We start from the raw sequence: 24,033 nt of genomic DNA on the forward strand, positions 1-24,033 counted from the left end.
TAACTAAGATATATAAAAGAATATTGCGTTAAAGTGAGTTGCCTTCACCTAATTTTATATCCCCTTAACAGAGGTTATGTCTGCAGTTTTGGTAGTTATGTTAAGTAGAAATTGGTTCGTTCAAGTACCAACGATTTTGGACCAATTATATTTGGGAACTAATTTATTATGACAAGTCTTCAGTAAATTTTTTATATGGCATTGTCAAAAAATAAGAGTCATAATCTAATATGTGTGATAAGACATTTCGTCTGAGTAAGTGTCTTCTAATTATAAGTGTCTACATAATTATATTTCTTAACAGAACTTAGGTTACCAGTCTCGAAAGTTATTCTTCTACGTTAGGAATTGATTTTGTTAAGTTTCAGCGGTTTTGATTCTAGTATTCTTGTTGGCTAAGTTATTATTGTATATCATATGATATGTATCATCGTCTAATTAACTTAAAATTTTAAATATCAGCTTTTCATTTCTTCTTTGCCATTAAGTTATCTGATTAACTATATTGTTTTGGTATGGGGTATTGCCTTCATTAGGTATTTACTACCTGGATTGATAAATACCCAGCCTAAATAAGAAAAACGGATTTTTTTTTGGAAAATTTTATATATTAATATAGCGCTCTTTCAACGATCTTTTAATATTTGAATACCTTTTTAATAATACGATTTATCAATTCCTTCAAAATATACCTATCCTTCCTATTTCACTTTATCATTTAATGCAAATCTCTTTTCTTGATCGCACCTTTTTAAGTTTGGAAACAGGAAATAGTCAATGCGATCCAAATCTGGACAATACGATGGGTAAGGAAGCAATTCGTACCGTAATTCACTTAATTTTCCTATGGTTTTATCGACGTGTGAGCGACCACATTTGTTTTTTCCACAAATGTGGTCGTTTGTCGTTTTTTCTTGATTTCCTCTTTTATTTGATTCAATAATATGCAATAGCAGTCTAATGCTATTGTTTTTCTTCTTTTCAAATAGTCTATGAAAATTATTTTACATGAATCCCAAAATACGGAAGACAAAACTTTTCTAGCCGATTGTTGAGTTACTGGTCGTTTGTAAGCACTACCCCCGGACTTATCCTTTTCTCTGGATTGTTGCTTTCCTTCAATTGTATAGTAATGGATCCATGCTTCATCAATTGTCACATCTTAGCTCTACTCGCTCACAGACAGCTAGATTGTGCATAAACATTTCTAAACAATGTTTGGAATGATGAAGTCGTTGTCGTTGGTCAATTGTGACCAAACGAGGCAACTATACCCATCTTGCCGAAAGCTTTTTCATACCCAATTATTTATGTAAAATATTCGATACACGTTCATATGATATGTTTGTCATCTCTGCTGTCTGCTATCTCACGCAATTTAATTTTCAGATCATTCTTTTTTCAGTTGAAACCTCTTTTTGACGACTCGGACCTCTTCATCAAAAACAACCGTATGTCTACTTCTAAATTCAGTTTATTAATATTTTATTGTTGTTAGCGACAGAATCCATTTCCAATTTGATTGCATCATTGTTCACTCCTTTCAAATGGAAGCATTTTATTACTGAACGATATCCAATTTTTCCTATTTTATAAAAAATCATCAATGAATACACTATTTCAGTTATTTCCAAAAAGCTAACCAAAGATCTGATGAAGTCGAAACTTTTACATCTGTCTTTTGAAACTTGCCAGATATACGAAATATAATTGATTTTGTTCTGGTGTTGCCACCTGCTGTCAATCCACCTGGTATATTTTTTTACTATTTATACTTGAAAAAATTTATTAATTATGATCAATAAGTTTTTAATAACTCATGTGGCTCGTTTATTATTAACTATTAAAACTAAATGCGACTGTCTATTGGGGAAAGTTCGTTAACTTTGAAACAATCCTTGTATTATGAAATATTTTTCATAGGTCTTAAATCAAATTTTTTTTTAGAAAAAAAATCACTGAACTACATGTTCAAATAGGTGTTATTTTCTGTTTTGCATAGAATGTTTTGAATTTCATTATCACGTTGAGTAAATAAATCAAACATCTGGTTTCACAATAACTTAATTATAATTTCTTTTTGTATTTTTAAAGTTTATAGTTAAAGAATTTAATATTCCAAATATAAGATATAAAGATATAAGATAATTAATTGTTTTTTCTCAATTCTCGTCTGGTAATATTTTTAATATATATTTTATTCGTTATATAACAAATCGTTAAATCCATTTTTCATTTAGGTTTCAGTTTTGTTTATGCTAAATTATTATATAAAACTTGCTTGGCATTCTTTTTTTATATTTGAATTCTGTTTTTATAACTGAGAATATACAATTTTTTCGATTTTTATTTTCAGTTCAATATCCTGTTTTATGGATGCCCTAAATTATCACATTTATAAGTTACGATTTTTCTTGCGTGTTTGAAGGATATAAGAATGACTTTTTTCTCATTATTTTTCTCGTTATCCGTACAGTACAAAAAGAAGTATTTTTGCAATATGTAAAGCTTGTTAATTATTTATTTAATATAAAATATAAATTTTCATTTATCCTTGTTTTCATTCTTAGCTTTTCGTTTGAGTTTTTTACTTAATATCTGTTTTTTAGTATTATTTTTGGTTTTTCAAGCAAAACATTTTTCAAATCAGTAATTTAGTACACATATATGTTTAAATAATGTAAATATGTTTTTAATTTGATATAATGTAAATTCGAGGGCATTATCAAAAAAATATTTGCAATATATTGATACCATTTGATAGTACGTTCTTATAATCAGTATTTGTTGGAGATCTTTGGCGGAGTCTACATAAAATTTCCATCAAAATATTGAAAATATAGTATATAAATTCCACAAAAATATGAATTAATTGTTTTTCTAAATGTTTCAAAAGTTTTTTGAGTTTTTTGAGAATATTTAGAGGCTGTTTTGCTAAAGAAATGTTCGATTTTGAGTCTATGTTCCATGTTGTTTATTTAAATTTGTTTGTGTTTATTTACATTAATTCAAGTTTATTATACTTTCTAAGGACTATTAAGAAGGAACAATTGTAGTTTATTCACGTTGTTTTGTAGCATCTCATTTCCCAATATATCCTTATTCAGAACTTCTTTATTTTTTGTATTCTACGATATATATATATATATATTTTTTTTATTTTGTTTGTTTTTCAATCTTCTAATTTTTTGTTTACGGTTTCATTATCATGTTGAATTTAACTTTCTTCTACTTAATCCTAAGCTATTTATGGATGCGATACACGTTTCTGTTCTTTCGTTGTTTAGTACGCTCTTCCTTTCGCCTGGTACTATGGTATGGAATAAATTTATTACGTTATAAATCGCCCACAAGCTTCCTTCGCTTTATTGGTTTTTTATTTGAATTGGAATGGAAATACTCTGCAGATTCTTTATTATATAGGTTTTTGTTGCCTTTGTGCCAAAAAGTATATGGTGTTCAAGTATTTTGAAAGCATTTATATAAGTGTTTTGTTAACACATTAAATTTGTTATTTGATGCATTGAAAAGACAAGAAAACTATTTGTAGAAATACAATAAACATTTTCTAATGTATGCGTTATGTAAATTCTTGTGGGATTTCTCAATATGTTCTATAATTACATATGTATTCTAACACGGATGTGTATTAGACGCCTAAAACGATGCTTGCTTTTCTAGCGCGTTAAGTAAATGATTACATGTATGTCTTATAAATTTTATAAATAATGCAAAAAATACGTGTGCGAATTCTTTAAATGTTTATAAAAACGCAAATATAATAATTGTATTTTTTATTGCATTTTTATTACATTGCAATAAGAATTTTTTTTTTAAAAATTTAATTTAGATCTGTTAAATAATTAAATTATCAAAACCAATTTGTTTACAATTTAGCGAACAAGTGATTAAAAATGGTTCATATATTTAATATAAGATAAAAAAATTATTTATTTTTAATGTTCAATTATACTTCCTTTTATTGGGTTGTTTTGTTTAATTTTAATATTTAAAACAAATCTATATGTATGTATGGGCGTATAGCATGGTTGTATTTGAATTTTTTATTTTTTATTTGCTTATTTGCTTATTTCTCTTTGACAATAACTCTCAAAAACTTGTTTGAAAATCAAAATAACTGTGTATGTCAATACGCAAAAATGCATTCTGAACATAAACATATATCAAGTACAGTCATGATCTATTTCTGAAAAAGTCCTTTTGAGATAATACCTCGATCGTGTTATTTTAAAGAATTTCAAGACAAATAGATCTGGTTTTTTATTAAAGTCTTCTAATGCGTTTTTTTTAAAGTTCGACATAGTGAGCTTCATACTGCTTTCTTATTAGAGTATTCTCTGCAATAAATTTTAATAGATATTTTGTCTTTTTGTAAGAATTTTCGTGGAAAAATATTGATGATATTCTTCTATTAGATCTCTCTAAAAAATATTACTAGAAGATAAAACTGATATCGTTTAAATTATTGTATTCATTTTTTTATGAAAAATTATTGTATTTTTTTTGAAAATTTTAACTAAAATATTTTTATATATAGTTGGTTTATTATACATCTCTTCAGAAAATTTTATAAAAATTAGGTAGTAATCTGATTTCCATAGACTTGTATTTAAAGGTTTTTGCTTTAAAAAATATTTTACAAAATGAGATTCACTCTAACTTTGTCGAGTTTTTTTTATCTATATTTTCTTATAGGCCGATAAATACTTGTAGCTATTGAAAAACGAGTATCGCATGTAAAAAGTTGTATATTTATGCTATCACATCAAACTGTGTTTTGATCTTTACATTATCTATTTTTAATTCTATTATAAAATATATAACTAATATATATAGCTATCGAGGCCTGGACGCAGGATATCGAAGCAAATTATCAATAGATAACCAAACTAGGGACTCTTCTTTTAGCAATGAATATCCAAACTAGGGACTCTTCTTTGTAGTATTCAGGATAATGTTTCAAGGTAGAAATGGTTTGGTATACGAGAAGTATTGTTTTTAATTCGTGCAAATCGGACATATCACTTTTGTGAAAACGAAGTGACATGGCTTAGGCGTTTTTAAACTTCCTCTACGCACAAAAAAGTACAAATTATCTAAAGTTTTTTAATAACCGTAACTATTTTTTTATACCGCTCATTATTACCTAAATTTTACATATTAAAAGGTAAATATTTAATGATTACATGAGTTCGAGCCTCTGAGTACAAAATATTTTTTTATTAGAATGATGTATGTTTTACGTGTTGCTAATAATTTTTTATTCATTTTTATCTAATTTTTGTAAATAAAATCTGTCTACTCATAAATTACATTTCCGTTTTTATAAATATAAAAAATACAAAAAATATTTAATATTTTCTTTTTTGCAATGTCTGCTTGCCTTCCTGCTTATTTGTTTATCATACACTTTGCTTGGTTTCCAAAGTACAAGTATTTTCCTTAAGCGTTTAGTCAGCTTACCTATGTGCCTTGTCATACTAGTACCGATACTTTTAGTTCATTTCGTCAAGCAATGAAGAGGTTATCACGTACCAGTCCACATAATTCAAAGTTTTTCCGTGTATTTTGCTCTTTGGAATTTTACTGTTTTTACTGTGTTTTCTAACAAAGAAAAAATAAAAGAATATCACACCCTACTCTTTCCGTGTCTGTTACTGTTATTTTTAGTGTAAATAAGATTACACACTGTACGCCGTAACACTTATTTAGTAGCTGTAGAGAATGTTACGAGTATTTCCATTAAAATAATTCGTATAAAATGTGCAAAAAATAAGCGTAAGCAACCCCTGAATTGGAACCAAATGTTGTACCACTTCTATTTAACAAAATTTTAAAGTAAAAGTGAAAGCTAAATTTGAAACTTCTACCAAAATGGTTACATTTACATATCTTATTCTAACATTACTTTTAACTTAAAAACTGTTAATGTGCAGTATGAAGTACTCTTTCTGCAAGTGCCTGCGGCTAGACTTTTAGCATTTAACATTGACACTCAGTTCTTTTTGTTGTTATTATTGTTGTGCAGGGTTATGCGCTCTCCAAATACTAAAGGTGCAAAATAAACAAAAGCGCAGACTGATAGACTGACGGCGAAGTTACTGTTTTACAATCGTTACATATAAGAAAAAACAACTCAGCTCAGTGCAACCCCATTTAAATCAAGAACCCAACTCAACCGAACCATATCAATCTAATCTAAGCCAAACCAAACCAAACCTAACCAAACCAAAATGAACTGAACTTGAATTGCGACAAGAACATAATTTTCTGGCTACCAAACTTCAGTCGTAATGTATACAAAACCCACATCCAAATGTGTTCAGTATAGAGTCCATCATGTACATAAAATGGTGGGAGTAGGGGTGCATGAATATGCCTTATGCTTTATAAAGTTTCCATTCATAATAATGCCAAGTGTTCTTAGATGTGAAGCAATGGGTGAAATATAGCACTGCTGGAAGAGGGTTGCTCTGCTCTGCTCTGCTACTTCGTCGTTTCGCTTTGCATTTAAAACCCTTGTCTGTAATGGCGGCATAGTGTGGCGTTATGACAAGTGTAAGTGGGGAGTGTGTTGTTTTGGGGTTTGAATTGCATCAGCGACACAAATTCGGTTTCATTTTTGTCTTAATCTATTTAACGATCACATGAAGCCCATGTTGAAGGCGGCATTGTATGCATACACATAAATTGTACTTTTAGCCAACAATTTGGGAGCAGAATTGCAGTGCTGCACAAATAAAACTGTCAGTATTTGTCACAAAATATTGTACATAAAATCTATATCATAAATTACATTAAACTGAAATTAAGTCAAAATAAAACTCGAAATATTAAAAATTAATATTCTTTCATCCACATAAAATATTTTTTATTATAATTTGGTATTAAAAATGATTAAAAGTGTTTTTAAATATTGGCAAGCAAGAAATATGTTATTTTTTTTTAAAAAATATTTTCAACTTTAGTTTACTTTGGACAAAAAGTATTAAGCGTTGTTATTAAAACTGCAGCTGCAGTAGGCGACCAATTTGAACACATTTGTCAAATCAAAAAATTCGTTAAATCAAATAAGTTAAACATAAAAATATTACTGTCGTCTATTTCTTGATGCTCTTTATTGATTTTTTATATGCTTCCTAGTCTTGTAAAGTCATAAATTTGGTATAACGTATATAATATTCTAAAATCCAATGTGTACAAGTATTATGATTCCAAACACATTTATGCTGCATTTCTGCTATTATTTTAGCTAGACATTCTCGTAGGTTTTTGCCCTAGACATCTATAGTGGATTTGTTGAAATCGTTTGAGATAAAATTTGGCAAACGAAAAAATGTATGTTCCATTCTTAAATTTTTTTTCACTAATGTTATATACTTTTTGGCATTTATGATGTATGCTGTATGTATGTTATGAGTATGTTTGATCATGAGAATCAGAAACCGTAACAAGAATAGTCAAAATCCTGGTGATCAAAAGGCAAACAAAATTTAAAAATAATGTGTTGTTCTGCATTAACGAAATTCGTTAATTCGGAAATGCTAGTTTAAAGTTACTTTCTTCAACCTTATAGTATAGATTTTTATCAATCATTTTGACAGGGAGTAAGTAGTAACTCATAATTGTTGATATCCTTGAATCTACACCAACCATAGTATCACCTTTCATTAGGGAAAGTTATAGTTATGCATAGTTTACAGATCCTTATCTTTTTAATCGTAGCTCATATTCGTATAACGTTATCGTTTTACTCATCTCTTAATTTGTATCACAGTGTTACAGTATGGATATTTAACTTTTAAGCGATAAATTATTATTTATATAATAATACATATTATATTATATTATATATAATATATATATATAATAATATATAATATATATAATAATACATAATATATATAATATAAATAAATATTATTATTCATAATATAGATAATAATATATAATATATATAATACATAATATATATAATAATAAATAATTTATATAATAATTCATAATATATATAATAATAATATTTATGCTTTTATTATAAACTTGATCGACTTTTTTAATTATAAGCCGATCAAAGCAAACATCATTTTCATCTCGGTATAGGGTTTTACATTCGAGGAATGGAATGAATTTTGTCCTACTAATATATTAATCTAAACTTTTGTAATAAAAATCATAAATAGTTATAGTGTAATATATAAACTTATTATTGACTTACTAATTTGTTTTTTAATTTTTTATAGATAGTATTTATTAGTTTGTTTTTAGGTTCAGATATTTATTATGACCACTTTTTGTGGTATAATCAACAATTTTTAACTATAAATCTATTTGTACAGTTTTATTCGGAGGTAGTTTATATATTTAGAGAAGACTTTGTCTTCTATATAGTGACAGATGGTTAGACGCTTATTACTGATTAATTGCTTAATTTTCAATTGACCAAGAATAATTAAATTTGTATGGCTTACTATCTCTATTTCACCGTTTTGCAAATTTATTCGCAGAACTTTGATAAAGTCTATTAACAATACTAGATGTCTCAATTGAATTGCAACTTTTGAGGAACTTGTATTCTATATATAAGGAACTTTATATTTCTGAATCTATAGGAAAAATTGGAAAACAAAAAAATTGGAATTGGAAAACAAAAAAAAAAATTTTAAATAAGTTATAATTTTTAATATGACCTCTAATAGTACGAACTATGGCTCTGAGCCTTTCTCTCTAGTCGCGAAACGATTCACAAGTTTCGTGTATTCACGAAAAATAGCTTTCTTGAGATCAATGCAAATTGTGTGGTTGTATATGGTTAGAATTTCTGTAATCTGGTTATCTTATAATCCAGAATATAATTTCGTCTATTGAAAACTTATATGTTCTATGGTCTGCCAAATTTTTTCAAGAATTTGATAAATATGCATTGTGATCAAGTTCAAATAACGAAAATAAAATTAGTTTAAAACTATTTACGGATGTAGATATATCTTTTGATGCACTAAATAGTTTCTAACAGATCATTAATTATTCTGCTTTTCGTTTCTTTAATCGTTGTAAAATTTGACAATTACTTGATATCAGAGAGTTAATCTTTTAACACTGCATGGTAAAAACAATAAATCACTTAAGTTCTTTCAATCTTAATTACTGACGAGGAAAACTCTTTAAGGCATCTAAGGCGTGCCAATTAGGGTTGAATTCAATACTGTACCATGTCATGACTGGTTTACAAAATGCAACTCATCATTGAGGGGTGATAAGCTAGAAGTGTATCTTTTTGTTAAGCACAAAAAAAAACATTTGTCTTTATCAAAATTTTTAATACCAAAAGAAATGTTCAATTTAAAATCCGGAAAAAGAAATAAAAGCGACAACAAAATGCATTTATTATATAGGAATCAAAAATTTTATTTTATAACTATACATATTTTTTATGAAAAAAATCGTTTATATGCAAAAAATTAAAAATTTCTTGTCATAGAAAATAAGAAATATAATAATGGAAAATCACTCAAACAATTTTTTAAATCAAATAATTCTTAATTAAAACAAAAGAACAACAAAAGCTTAAACATAAATAAACATAAATGATTAAATTGATTTAAAAACTTTTTAAAATAAATATTTGATATTAAGTAATTTTATTTAAAAATTTTATTTTTATTGTAATTGAGCATATCAAAGTGCATGTATATAAAATACATAAATTCAAAAATGTATAAATTAAAAAATATATATGGTAAATTAAAAAATATATTTATTTAAAAAATATAAAGAGGTTTTCGAACAGAAGTGAAACAACAACAAAAATTTATTTTTTAAATTATTTTAATTAATTGAATTTTTGGCTGACCATACAGCTGTTTCGAGTATTGCCAAATACCCTTCATCAGTGGTCTTGGAAATAATTCTTGTATTTAATTATTCGTAAATAATTATTTTTGAGACTGCAAGTACCAGGAATCGAACTCGGGTCCTGCCAAATGTGAAGCTCAGAATCAGCGCACCTTAACCAACTGATCCAAAGCCGTACTTGACTTTTTTGTTCGCATATTATAAAAAATATATAAATTAAAAAATATATAAATTAATAAAATGAAAACAAAATTTATTAATTTATAAAAATATGAAGTCTGCTATAACAAATTTATATTAAAATTTCTATTGGTTTTAACATGCATAATAAATATATTGCATTATAGTGACATTTCACTACATTGTAAGCGTAATCCTATTGCTGACGAGGATGGCGCAGTCACTTATCCTGGCTGGGAGAAAGCGCAATAAATTTAATGCAGTGAGCTTGACAGCTTCTTTGCAAATCTGCTGCAAATAGCTGCTGTCATTGTAAAGAGGTAAATGCATAGGAAGCTATCCTTAGTCACAATGCAGAGTAGCTGCTTCTGTCAGTGATGTTATTGAGGTATATTTCTTAAAGGACATAATGTCAAAAACTTGATATGCAAATTGTCATTTCATTCAATTTGAATAACAAACTGTGAAAAGTAAAATAAAAAAGAGCTCTTAGTCCTTTTACCGTTAAACTAGAACATCGATATTGCTGCCATATCTTCCAAAATTAAGGACTCACAAATATGACCACGTATAACTGCTGTAAATTTAATGAATCTTGAATCTGAAGATAATTCTTCATAAAATAAGTATGACACAAACCATTTGCAGCAGATGTTAATAACATTAATTTTTTTTAATTTTTTAATTTTCGATACGCACCAAATTTTTTGAGCAAATTAAGTAAGTGTCACTCGCTATACTAGATGGATAGATAAATACCCGGTCTAAGTAATAAAAACGCATTTTATTTCAGAATTTTATTTTATGCTTCAATATAGTTTCTTTTAAGCTCGAAATACCTATGAGCTATCCGACGACCTTTCGACATTTGGATACCTTTTAAATAACACGATATATCAAGGCCTCCAAAATATACCTCAGTATCCCATTCCACTTCATCATTTGATGCAAATCTCCTTTCCTTGAGCTATCTTTTAAAGTTTGAAAACAGGTAATAGTCACTGCGTGCTAAATCTGGAGAATACGGTGGGTTAGAAAGTAAATTGTACCGTAATTCTTTGAATTTTGTCATAGTTTCCATTGTGTTTCCAGTGTATTATCCTACAAAAACAAAATTTTTTCTTCGACAAATGCGATTGTGTTTTCTTGATTTCCTCATTCAAAAATTATTGGACTTGAATCCCAAAATACAGAAGCCAAAACTTTTCCAGTCAATTGTTGAGTTCGTTGTCGTATAGCACAACTATCAAGCGACCACTACTACTTTTCCCTCAATAGTGAAGTAATGAATCCATGTTTCATCAATTGTCACTACTCGACTGACTCTACTCACTTACAGTCCGCTAGATTGTGCATAAACATTTCCAAACATTGTTTTCAATATTGATGAAAATGTTAGAACCGACGCAAAGATCTCGCGTCAAATTTAACATCTTTCTAAAATCGTTTGTACCTTGTAAAAACTTGTTGTTGTTTCAAAATATTGTCGACTAAGACTTTCTTTAATATTTTTAATGTATCGCTATACTTAATTTCGTTCAAATTTTACATAAACTCTCTAATCGAATATTTTGCAGTTGAGAAAATTCAAAATAAAAAAAAGAGCTCAACTCGATAAATAAGTTAAGATCATAGTCTATACAGATTATAAGGTTAGGCTATACCCGTGGTCCTAGGAATCGACTTGAGTTCATTTAGCTATTGTGCAAAGGTATAAAACTCTAGAGTTTAGAGACCACCTTTAAAAAGTCTTAAATGTTCTTTGAAACTTTGTCTTGAAACTAGTTAAGTTCTTTCAAAAAATGAGTCCTTAGCATAATTAATCATTGCGCATGCACTGTACAGTGATGAAAAAGCTGTATGCAAGTGTCTATAAACGAAGAAGATCCTTCATTTTCGCCACAACTACGACAGAAATTATTTAACGAGAGATTTATTCATATAGCGCGGTTAGTTTTTCAACTGAAAGCCGGCAAGAAACCAACTATAAGATGTATGTCAACATGAGGCATATCAAGGAGATCGCAAAATTTTTTTTTAACTAAGCAGGGCCAACTTACTTACAGATATCTGCATATCGTTAAATCTTTCCTTCTTATACTCAATTGTTTAATACATTAAGATTTCAACAAGTGTTAGCATGATATCAACGATATTCCTTAGATGTTTTAATTGAGTACCTTAGGTACCTCGTCTGGCTCGTCCTCCTTGCAGTTCCGTACTACGAGTTTGCTGTGAACAAAAAATTCAGAGAAAAAAGTATTAATCTCATCAAACCACAAAAAAGAATAAGTTAACTTTGACGCTTAATATTTTAAATACTAAAAGTAGTGTCACTAAACTATTTGCCAATTGCCAATGCTTATTGGATATAATATAATAACAATATTAAGACATATATCGTTTGAATGTTACCAATTTTTAAAAATTGTGAGCATTTTTTATGAGTGGCGTTGAATTGTGGGTACTCTCAGGTCTTACTTATAAACATAATATTGACAGCTTCTTCCTAGCATTTTATATATGCAGATACTTTGGTAAAGGTAGTACACGCTCTATACGCTATGTGTGAAAAATGTAAATTGGTAAACTTCTCGTTGTTAAGAAAACAAAAAATATACAATAACAACAACATTAAATGGCAATATATAAAATACAGGTATGCTTGAATTTTATTGTGATTGTTATAAACTTTAGGGGTTACAATCAATACTGAAGTGCAGCATATTTTGTAAACACAACGTTATAATTACGAGCAAAAGCAAGGGTTTGAACTTATGCTGGACTATGTAAACTATATTATGTACTTTTATGTTGCTACCCACAAGTTGGTGATATTATACATAAAAAATTTTAAAACAATATTTTCATTGAATATCCGGTGAAACTTCGCTTTCAGTAAACGCGGTACTAATCTCTTTATCAAAATAAAACGTTTTATTAAAAATGTAAACTTATAGACTCTGGTCAAGGGACGAAATAACAACCTATTGAAGTAATCATATACATCTTTTACAATACGTTATTACTTACATCTCTTGTGTTTGTTGCGTACTTAATATTTATTGTGTATATAATCCATTAAGTTCCTACACGAAATATAAGCCCTTAACAAATAATTTTCATTGAATTCTTTCTTATGTTATGTGGATGGACTATAAGTACTATAAGCTAAAATCTTTTTTAGTGATGTTTTCTGCAAACCTATGCATAATGTGACTAAATGGTCTCTATTTTCGAGTCATTATATCCTCGGCAATCATATATTGCATGGTTCTCAACTATAACTCGGTGTTTGGTATTATGTTTGATCAGAATAGTATTTACTATAAAATCGATATTGTTTTTGCGATGCTGACTATCACAATATAATTAAAACTTCTATTGAAAGCAATAATAATTTTGAAATTTCATTTCAAAACTCTTTTGAATTTTTCCTTTGATTTGAAAATAATTTTTAAAAAACATTTTTATTTATTTATAATTTTTTAATTACAAATAAATAAAATAATAATTTTTTAAAAAAACACAACAACAAAAAGTTGTTTAAACTCATATTTAAGTATATAGTTATCATTTTAACAACTTTAATCCTTAATATTATGCGTACTTTTTATATATGAACATTTTAAAATAAAACTTAAAAAATAATAATTAAATTTGCTTTATATTATATTCCTCAAAAATAATTATTTCATGTGCCGCATTAAATTTTTTGGGGAAGATATAACTGTTACACTCTGCTTTTTATTTTAAAAAGCTCAAATAGCTGTTACTTTTGCGTTATAAATATAAAAATCATAAATAACTGACACTGGCTGCCGAATATATTTAAAATAAAAATATGAAATGCATTTTTCATACAAGGTAGTTGTTTTTGTAATTCCATACAAAATTTATATAAGGATTGGTGCACGTATGGAGTTACTCTTGGTTTTAGTTTTTGTATTGTTTTGTTTAAGTTAATGAACATTTATTTTAATGATCATTATAAAATTTTAAATTAATTTGTACAAAAACAAAAAACTAAACTAAATATTTACCGGCGCCAACTCTTTAATACATTTTGTATGGAATTACAAAAACAATTACCTTGTATGAAAAATGAATTTTATATTTTCATATCATAAATATTCGGCAGCCCAGTGCCAGTTATTTATGATTTTTATATTTATAACGCAAAAGTAAGTTATTTGTGCGTTTTAAAATAAAAAGCAGAATTTTAAGAGTTACTTCTACGCGAAAAAATAAAACGCACATAAAGTAATTGTTTTTGAGGAATATAATACAAAGCAATTTTAATTAATATTTTTTGAGTTTTATTTTAAAATACGAATGATAATAGTTAAAAGGTGATTTTTATTTTTTTTATAATAACTGTTCCCTACCTTTCCTATCTGCTTGTATGTTAATGTTTATTGTAATGTAGTGCAAATTTGTATGAAGATTACTTTTCAAGCATTTTTGCCGCTCTTTTCTAACTGTTCGCAAAGTAATTGTTAACAATTGTTTATCTTAGTGGAAACTTTACATTGTTGTACCAAAAATTACTTGTAGTTAGCAGAGTTCGTATTTGCGTACCCATGAGCGGCTCATTTTGGCTCATTCTGCTCACGGCTCATGAGCCGGCAAAAAACTCTTTTCATATAATGGCTCACGCTCACGAGCGAGCTCAACTACAGAGCTCACGCTCACGAGCAAGAGCCGCCATTAAGTTATTAATGGGCTCACGCTCGTGAACAAGAGTATGAGCTAAAATTTAAAATTTTATTATTTTTTTTTTGTGAAAACATGTCATTAAAAAAGATTTAAAATATTAATAACCTTGAACTAACTATAATATGGAAATAATCAAAGTTCTTAAAAGAACCAATAAATATATTAGTATTGTTTATTTGTGGAAAATAATAATATTTTATAAATTTGTTTTTTAAATTCAAATTATTGTTTCATTATATTATTTTAATATAAATAATAATAAGCTAAGTTAATTTCAAATTATATATTTTCACATATATCGTTTATAAAAATACATAGAGCAAGTAAACTAATAAATCACTTTTTATTAAACAGTTGAGCTCGTGAGCTCTCGGCTCGTGAGACCTCATGAGCAGCTCTTCAATATGAGCAACTTGAAGGCTCACGCTGGTGAGCAGCTCTTCAATATGAGACAATTTTGGGCTCACGCTCATGAGCCAATTTTGGGCTCACATAAGAATTGGCTCTTGCTCATGAGCCTGAGCTGCTCATGAGTGAGCAAATACGAACCCTGGTAGTTAGTAAAAATTTCGAAAGAATCGAATCTTTCTTTCGAATCTTTCATAATTTTGATTTTCGGTTCTTCATGTTCGCTAAATTTTACAAGAAAATGCAATTTTCTTTTAGCGAAATTAGAAAATAGATTGCGTAACTTTAAAGATAATTTTGGAACAAATTACTAAAGTAACTAACTGAAAATACAAACATTGTTGATGTTTCAAGTACTTAAAATTTCATTTGCATACTGGAAAGCCTTATAAGTGAATGCAAATTTTTTCTTCTTTCATTTATGAGTATTCATTAATAATGTAATTACACTAAAACATAGGGTGTTTTATAAATTTTTACGAATATATTAGACTCTCATAGATTGAAAGTCGAAAGAACCACTTGCAGTTTGGTGCAAAGACATAAATATATAACTTTTTTGTATTTATCAATATACCTAGTACATACTACTTCCGTAACTATAAAACTAGCATTTTAAAAGCAACTCGATTCAACTAAAATAAAATGATAGCATTTAGTTTATGAACATTCAATTCTATTGTTTTTCTGCTTCTACTATACTTGATCAGATTTATTTTTCTATATACGTGCCAGACCTGGCACCATTTGGCTACGAACTCTTCGTGTAAATAGAGCATGTGCTCGCAGAGCAGCACTTCAGCAATTTGGAGAAAGTTGGAAAATGGCTCGACAAATGATGGTTTGTCGCAAAAGACAAGCCAAAAAAACGGACCTAGGTATATTCATAATATTGGTTATGTATACCTTTTTACATCTTCTAATATAAAAGTATCTATTACTCATAATTCAAGACTATTATCAATTAAAAGCTTTTATTTCATATATTGTATAAAACAGCACTGCTACCGAACCAAGATTATAAAAGAAACTTACTAACTATAGAGTATCTGAAGCATGAAATAACATGCTTTGATTAATTAGAGATCAACATGTTGCGTTCCAATTTCATTACGTTTCTATGCAATTATGTACTTTTTACACTTGTATGACTCACTGATTTCAGACTAGTAATTTGTGGTAAAAATAGTTTATATAATTTCGTACTATAATCTTTCCTGTCCACAATTGAGATCTTCCCATATTTTTGCCGTAATAATCTGCAGTGCAGAGAATGTTTCGTTCAACATGCAATGTTTTTCATTTATTCTAATTATGTTCCATCCGATAACATTCTGCACACCACCATTTCACATTTACGTAGTGGTACGTGTTTCTTTAGCGGCTGTGATGTATTCATTTCCAATAGGTTCAGTACTTTTCCGTTTACGGTTTTGCGAAGTGTTGCATTACGTATTCCTAAGTTCGTACGCAAATTCTCGAGAAACGAGCAATAGAAAACCCAATTTAAGAAGTTAACTTATGTAAACATCGCTTTTTATACATACATATATACAAATTTAAACACCTTAGAAGTGTGTCTATATATAGCGCTTTACATGTAAATTTTTATAATTAAAATTAAATTTATGCGGTTCACTCGCCAGCGCGTATTTTAAATTTTAATGCCTTTGCCAGTCTATTTCACTGCCAACAACTGCAACACCAGCAATGGGGAAAAGTTGTTGACTGAGCTTTCAATGTTCACAATCAGCTAATGTAGAATTAAAATGAGGCAGCCACCTTTACTTTGCGTATTTTTTCACTCAAGATAACATAACACAATTCTTTTGTTTTTTCTTTGTTTAATTTCTCTAATTTTTTACATGTAATCTAACTTTGATATAAAATGTTAAAATAATTTCAAAAAATATTTTAAAATAAATGCTTAATTAACTACAGTGTGGCCCAATTGAACTGCAATTTTTTTTAAAACCTATATACCTAGATAGATAGGTAAGTTGAAGTGACGACTCTGTATCCAATGAAGCCCACTTGTGCTCAAATAACAGCCCATTGTGGTACCACTGGAAAATCGTTAGTATGTTAATACTAAAATGTCAGTGTACGATCAATGCCGAAAAGGATAACGACTCTCCCATTAGGTGAAGAAAAACCCACCTAACAATTTTATTGATTTGGCTAAGTCCCTAATATATCAGGATGACAGTTCGGTTAGGTCGGTAAGTAAAGGGGCCCCTAGCATTTTTGATGTTCTTTTAGCTAAAGAAGATCACTGACATATGATATGGAGCACGGTCTCCTCCTTAACGTCAGAGTAACAACCGCGACAAAAATCTTTATAGGGTGGACAAAGTCAGTTTTTTAAAAAACTGTATATTTTTAATTAAAATTTATTGCATATTTATAAACAGTTACAATTTCTCAGTCATTATTTTCTTGTTTTCTTGGACACATCAATAGTGTGATATTTTTTAACGCTGACTTTGGTCTAGAAAATAATGTGTACTATACAGAGAATTCAAGCGAGTTTGCAATCTTTTGCATCTATTGTTGATTGACGTTGCTAACATACTATCAGTTAAAATATTAATACTTTTTATGAAAGTGTTTGATTGCCTATGGCTTCAGAGCATCTATTGGAACTTTTTTTCGGTAAATATTTGCATTAATATTAATACTGTGGTCCATAAATCCCAACACAGACAATCTATCGATCATCATATGGTCCTGATGCACCAATAGAAGCCAAATATCGATCATCACGTCCGCCTGAAGCTATTATAAATTGTAATGCCTAATAACTTATGATCACTCAAATGTTTAAAATTTTGTATGCCCTTTGTTGCTAAGTAAAGTTAAACATTTTTTTTATTTATCAATTGCGGAAACAAGAAATTTTTTCTTATATTCTACAATTAACCACATTTCTACTTAGCTTTTTTTTAATCATCATCAAAATTACTTTTTAATACTTTAAACTCGTTATAAATAATACGCTATATAGATCATAGGAACCAGAAATTTAAACCTTAAGTTTCCGAACCTCGAGCCACTTTATTACTTTTAGCAGCTCGGCCAAGTTGACTAATGGTTTGTGAGACAAAAAACTTTATTGAAATTCATATATAGAATTACGAGGACTCTAATAATAACGAGCTGTGATTTTTTGTTCAAATATATCGATAAATCATGAAGGGTTTTCAATTCCATCACGAGCATAATTCTTTCAAAATAACAGATGTAGTTTGTTTGTATTCAAATCAGTTGGAAACGAAATATAAACAGAGTGTCGCAACCAATTCAAAACCTACAGCTATTTCAAGTTGATTTCAGTTATATAAAGTCACAGTATATTATAATTTCTGATCTTCATTGATCAGTTAACTTGGTTAATTTTTTACTGAAACCTGTATATAATATATATTCTATATATATTCTATTCTATATACAACTATATACAGAATAATATATATTCTATATATAAAATAATAGCACCATATAATGCCGATTATTATCTTATACGAGTATTGCTTTTTTTCTTACACCTATATAACATATTGCACCTTGAGAACTGAAGTATTTTAAAGCAATTAGCTGCTTAGGTCGTTTAAAAATGAAAAAGGAAGTACAAAATAATAGTACCAAAAAGAGAAGTGTTCTGAATATTAAGTTTTCGATCTACAGATAAATAAAATTTTGGTTACAAATAAAGTGCAAGCAATAGTGAATAGTTTAAATAACATATAACAAATTTAAATTTTTTTAGTTGAATTAAATTATGGATGAATGGATAAAGGCGCACATTGTACACCTGAAACACGTAAAATTATTCAGAAGCTGATTCTTAACAGTAAAACCTACGCCAAAATAAAAAAATGGTTGGATGTACGAATAAAATAATCAGAAACGCAGAAATCTATAGTTCGAAAATCGAAACACATGGGCGGAAACGAATTATGACTGGTAGAAAGATTCGGAAACTGATACGGGCTAGCAAGAAGAACTCATTTACTCCCGCCACAGAGCTGATAAAAAACCTAAAAATTATTGAAAGTGTGGAATTGTGATACAAGCTAAGATCCACCAAAAAAACCATGAAACATGGTGGCTCATTATGACTTCTGCTTGTTTTTCCTATTACAAAGTAGGGCCCCCCCTATACTGGATCAAAACTATTATGTTTCATCATATTTCCATGAAAATAATAGAGAAAATTATGCTACCATATGCATCAGAGAAAATGCAGCTGAAGTGGATCGTCCAGCGAGACAATAACCCAAAGCACACTAGTCGTAAGAGGAAGAATGGGTCGAAAGTAATTTAATTAAAGTAATAAAGTGGCCACCAAACCAAATTAGCATAGAAAAGTGCCAAAATCTCATTGATTCTATAGTTATGCCACAAAATATTTAATTAAATAAATATTGTTTTTTTTTGTTGTTTTTATAGTAAATTAAACAAAATTTTTGAGTTAAAATTTTTTTTTTTAATTATCTGATATTAGTTACCCGTAGGTGGTGCTATTATTTTGACCGAGTGAAAAATTGCTTTCCATGACAATATGTGTGCCAAAATTTTTCTTCGCTGATATTAAGACTCATTAGTGAACAAAAAATATAATAAAAAAGACATATGATTTGCTAAAATTACATATAAAACATCACAATTTTTTTTTAATTTTGTCAATTCGTCGGTCGTAATGAACAAATCTGCTTTGGTGCTAATATTTTGATCGCAACTGTATGTATAATATTATATATATTAACGTATATTACATATTGCATTATAAATATTATATATACATTATATTATATATATTTTATATATATTAGAATATATGTCATATATACTATACTATATACATATATGTAATATGTATTCAGGCCTATTCTGAATCGCAAGGGAATGCGAGTTTGTTCGCTGTTCCCAATTCCCCTATTCTGAATAAATTTGGTATGTTCCCTGTTCCCAATTCCCCTATTCTGAATCGCATGCGAATGTGAGTTTTTTCCTAATTTTGCACAAATTCTCTCGCTACCAAATTGTTGGGGAGACAAGTTAAAAAAGTATTAAAAATAGTTTAATTTAATATAAAAGTAACTGAAAATGATCAGATTTTTGAATATATTTTAATAAAATTATTATTTTAATAAAATTATTACAATAAATTTAATATTTTCAAAGTTTTATTTTTATATTTTATCCACAAGAGTTGATTAGTTTTCCGCATATATATTAATAAAATTATTTTAATAAATTTAATATAACAAAATTTTCATTTAATATATTTTATTAAAATTATTATTTTAATAATATTATAACAAATTTGAAATATTTAAATTTTTATTTATTTATTTTATTAACACGGGTTTTTTTCACTAATTAAAGTGTTAACTATTGTTTTTAAAACAATAGAAAAATGAAAGGAGACCAAATTCTGAAATGAATGAGATTCCTAGAATAAGTTAAAATAAACTTTTGCAATTATGTGCAGGTAAAACATTGCTTCTTTTTTATTGTAACATCTGCACAATTATAAACTATTATTAGTTCATTAATTGAAGCATGAAGGACATTTCTATCCTAACTATATAAAAAAATTAAATTATAATTTACGCCAATTTTGTATAAAAGCAGTGAATGTTTGAAAATAAAGACATTGAAGAATTGATATCACAACGTAAGGTTGTTTTTTAATTAGTTTAAAAAAGAGTTAAAAATTTAGAATTTAGCATTTGGTTTATTTTGCTCATGCACAATTCTTTTTATATATTTATTTTACTCATTAAAATAAAAGTTTCTAATTGTTTATTATTTACTCATAAAATAACTTATATTTATTTCCGATAATTTGTGCAGCAAACAAATAATGCGATTTTTACATTTAAATCAACATATGATACGCAATTCTTTTCTTTGTTTTGCTCATTTTCTCACTTTTCGTCATTAAAAAGTGGCATGGTTGCCAAAATTTAACAAAACAAATTTGAAATTGTTGTTGTTCACGAAACTGCTGTCTCCCTAGCTATTCAGAATAAGGGAGCTGTGTGTTCGGGAACAGCGTGCGAATAGGGAGTTTTTTCGCTGGGAGTATTCAGAATAGGCCTGATTATGTTATATATCACATAAATTATTTTATTGATAAATATAATAGATCATATTATGTATATAATATATTTGTTATTATATATTATATTATTATTATTGTGAATAAATATTGATCTCTATTTTTTATAAATATTTTAATAAATTAATAATTTTGATTTAACTTGTATTTTACCTGTGAGATATAGTCACTCTATTTTGCTCATAAAAATAAATATTGAAGTCCATTTCCCATACTAACATATATGAAAAATTTCATTTCATTATCTTTAAAACTGGAAGACGCTGTGTAATAAATATGACAAAAATAAGATCGATCGTTACAGAAGTGGGATTAGCCTGAAATTTTAATCGAATCGTTTTTCTGCAATGTTTATATAAAACTAACCATTGACTTATGTATACAACGGACTACTTTCGGACTAGTTCTTACTACATAAAACTTATTGGGTCTTTGGTGTTTGTTTTAGCACAATACATAATGAATAAACATTTTTCGCAATATTTATAATTAATTATATGAATTTTTATTAATGTTTTTTAAGTATTATACTTCAAAATACTGACCACATAAAAAAAAAAAAAAGAATGGTCTCAAACTGAATAAAAATGTACCCTAACCATAACTGGCATTGCAATAATTTAAATTAATCTATAAGTATTATTATTCCACAAAAATTTTGAAAAGATTCTTCAGAGCGATTTTTATACAAAAAAGAAATGAGAATATGTTGGTTCCTCAACATACATATTTGAACTAAAATCCCAAAAATGCACTAATTGTTGTGGAGTTTTTTTTTTTTTTTAAATAAAAAATATTAAACAAAGCATTAAGGACGAACAATAATGCCAACGCCAAAGAAATGAAACTTGCAGTTCGTACAGCAAGTCTAGCGACTTGGCATGCACGTCAGAAAGACCATCAAAAGCACTAGATATGCATGCAATGATTCAGAACAACACAACTTGCCTTAGGGTCTCAACTGACCCACTTTTTATACGAACGTTTTTATGTCAGTTCGGATTATAAGACGCGTCTGCTTATGTGTTTATGCAATGTTGTTGGCACAATTGGGCGGCAATGTGGATGATAGCTGGGTGAGTGGCGTTACATCCTTTGGAACCAATAAAATGAAACACAATGGACGACAAACACTGGAAATGTGCCGATTCCGCAAGTTTGGCGTTGCTCCCAAAAATTAGTAGAAAATGCATGGCATACCGTCGTTGCAGCTAAAAGGAGCAACAATTTGCCTTTCTCCAACAGCAACATTTCAAAAATGTGTGCTAAAATGATGAGTTGACTTTGTTTAAGGTCTTTTGACTTGTTAAAAATATGGCTGGAATTTTGGGCGTTGTCATTTTCCTCGCATGTTTTTAGGTTAAAGTAAAAAATGTTGTGTCTATTAAGTTTCAAAACAAATGTTTAAGGACATTAAAAAAACACACTTAATCTTTTAGGGCGTGTAATATTGTTAGTTATATACTTATAATTAAGCTTAATATTTATTATAAAAATTTATTCGTTGGTTTGTTGAACTGATTAATAGTAAAAAGCTCGTTAGTTAATTGTAAATTCAAGTAAATTATGCTTTTCCAAGTGGCCGCTTCAAAACTATACAAAATCTACCAGGTTGTTTAGCTATTGGTATTATAATCCGCACCAAATCAATTGAAGTACATAAATACTTGGTTTTCTCATAAGACGTTTATGGAATTTGATTAGAATGTGAAAAGAACTTTCAAATTTTGGCCATGTATGTTGTTTTATATATTGGTTGCACTGCTGTCAGCTGCAATGTTACGTTTGCTTTTTCTGAGCGAATTAGCAAGACGTATATTATTGTGTTAGGCGCTATTTTACAACAAAATGTAAATCAGGGGGATTATAAAAAAGGAGGATTGTGTTAAAAATGCAATCCTTTAAGACTGTTAATAAAGAAGAAGTGGTAATAAAACACATCTCTGTTTAACCTCTCTATTATATTTTAAACATTACTTGTCCCAATTTCTCTTCTGTTATATGATTCCAATAACTGCTTGATGATTTCAATAACTGCTATATCGTTTTTGTCATTATCTAATTATTAATATCTAAATATACATTTTCTTAAGACTCACATTTTATAATAATGTGATATAGAATAATAACAAATAGTTAATACAATTTCTACATTCGGTCCGTTGTTAAACTGGTAGGTCCCAGATATCGTAATTGCGATCTTACGTCTACAATATATACAAAAACAATTCCTATATAAAAAGTAAAAATATTTTTGATCGATTTCTACATCATATTAAATCAAGATATCATTGAATATTTTTAAAAAGTATATATTTTTCAAAATAAAGTTGTGTATCAAAATATATTTTAGTTGCGTTTAATTTGAAATAAAAAAAAAAAAAACCAAAATTAAACTTCTTTAAATTTCAAAAATTTCGAAAGGAAATTTTTACGAAATTTAAAATTAAGGGTGTCATACAAATATGGATTCATCGTCAGATAAATTTATTAAAAAGTCTAGTTCTTGGTCAACTTCCATGGTAATTCCGTTTTCGGTTGATGCAATTCCACCTCATAAACCTTATTTGCGTCCTCGTTCCGAGCCAGACATACACCGAAAAGTGAACAAACTAAAAAAACATGTTGCTCGAGGTGTTCAAACAGATGTGAGTATTAATTTTAGAACTCCTCCTGCCTATATATTTACTGTCTATCTGTTTTATATTTTTGTTTCGCTT

The 24,033-nt window shown here is 28.2% G+C and overlaps 1 protein-coding gene across 4 annotated transcripts in view; it reads left to right on the plus strand.

Annotated features, from left to right (window-relative positions):
* LOC119687991 (GTPase-activating protein CdGAPr) overlaps nt 1–24,033 on the plus strand; it is a 196,211-nt gene that overhangs the window by 159,572 nt on the left and 12,606 nt on the right. The window contains exon 1 of one of the 4 annotated variants that reach the window (XM_038102578.1): nt 23,692–23,961. The exons of the other annotated variants lie outside the window; for them this stretch is intronic. Within the exon in view, the coding sequence (XP_037958506.1) occupies nt 23,779–23,961 (183 nt within the window). The 5' untranslated portion in view covers nt 23,692–23,778. Of the gene's footprint in view, nt 1–23,691; nt 23,962–24,033 lie in introns of those variants that run through there. 4 annotated transcript variants of the gene reach the window in all.

This window comes from Teleopsis dalmanni, chromosome X (assembly GCF_002237135.1).
Source record: "Teleopsis dalmanni isolate 2A chromosome X, ASM223713v2, whole genome shotgun sequence".
Classification (NCBI taxonomy): Eukaryota; Metazoa; Arthropoda; class Insecta; order Diptera; family Diopsidae; genus Teleopsis; species Teleopsis dalmanni.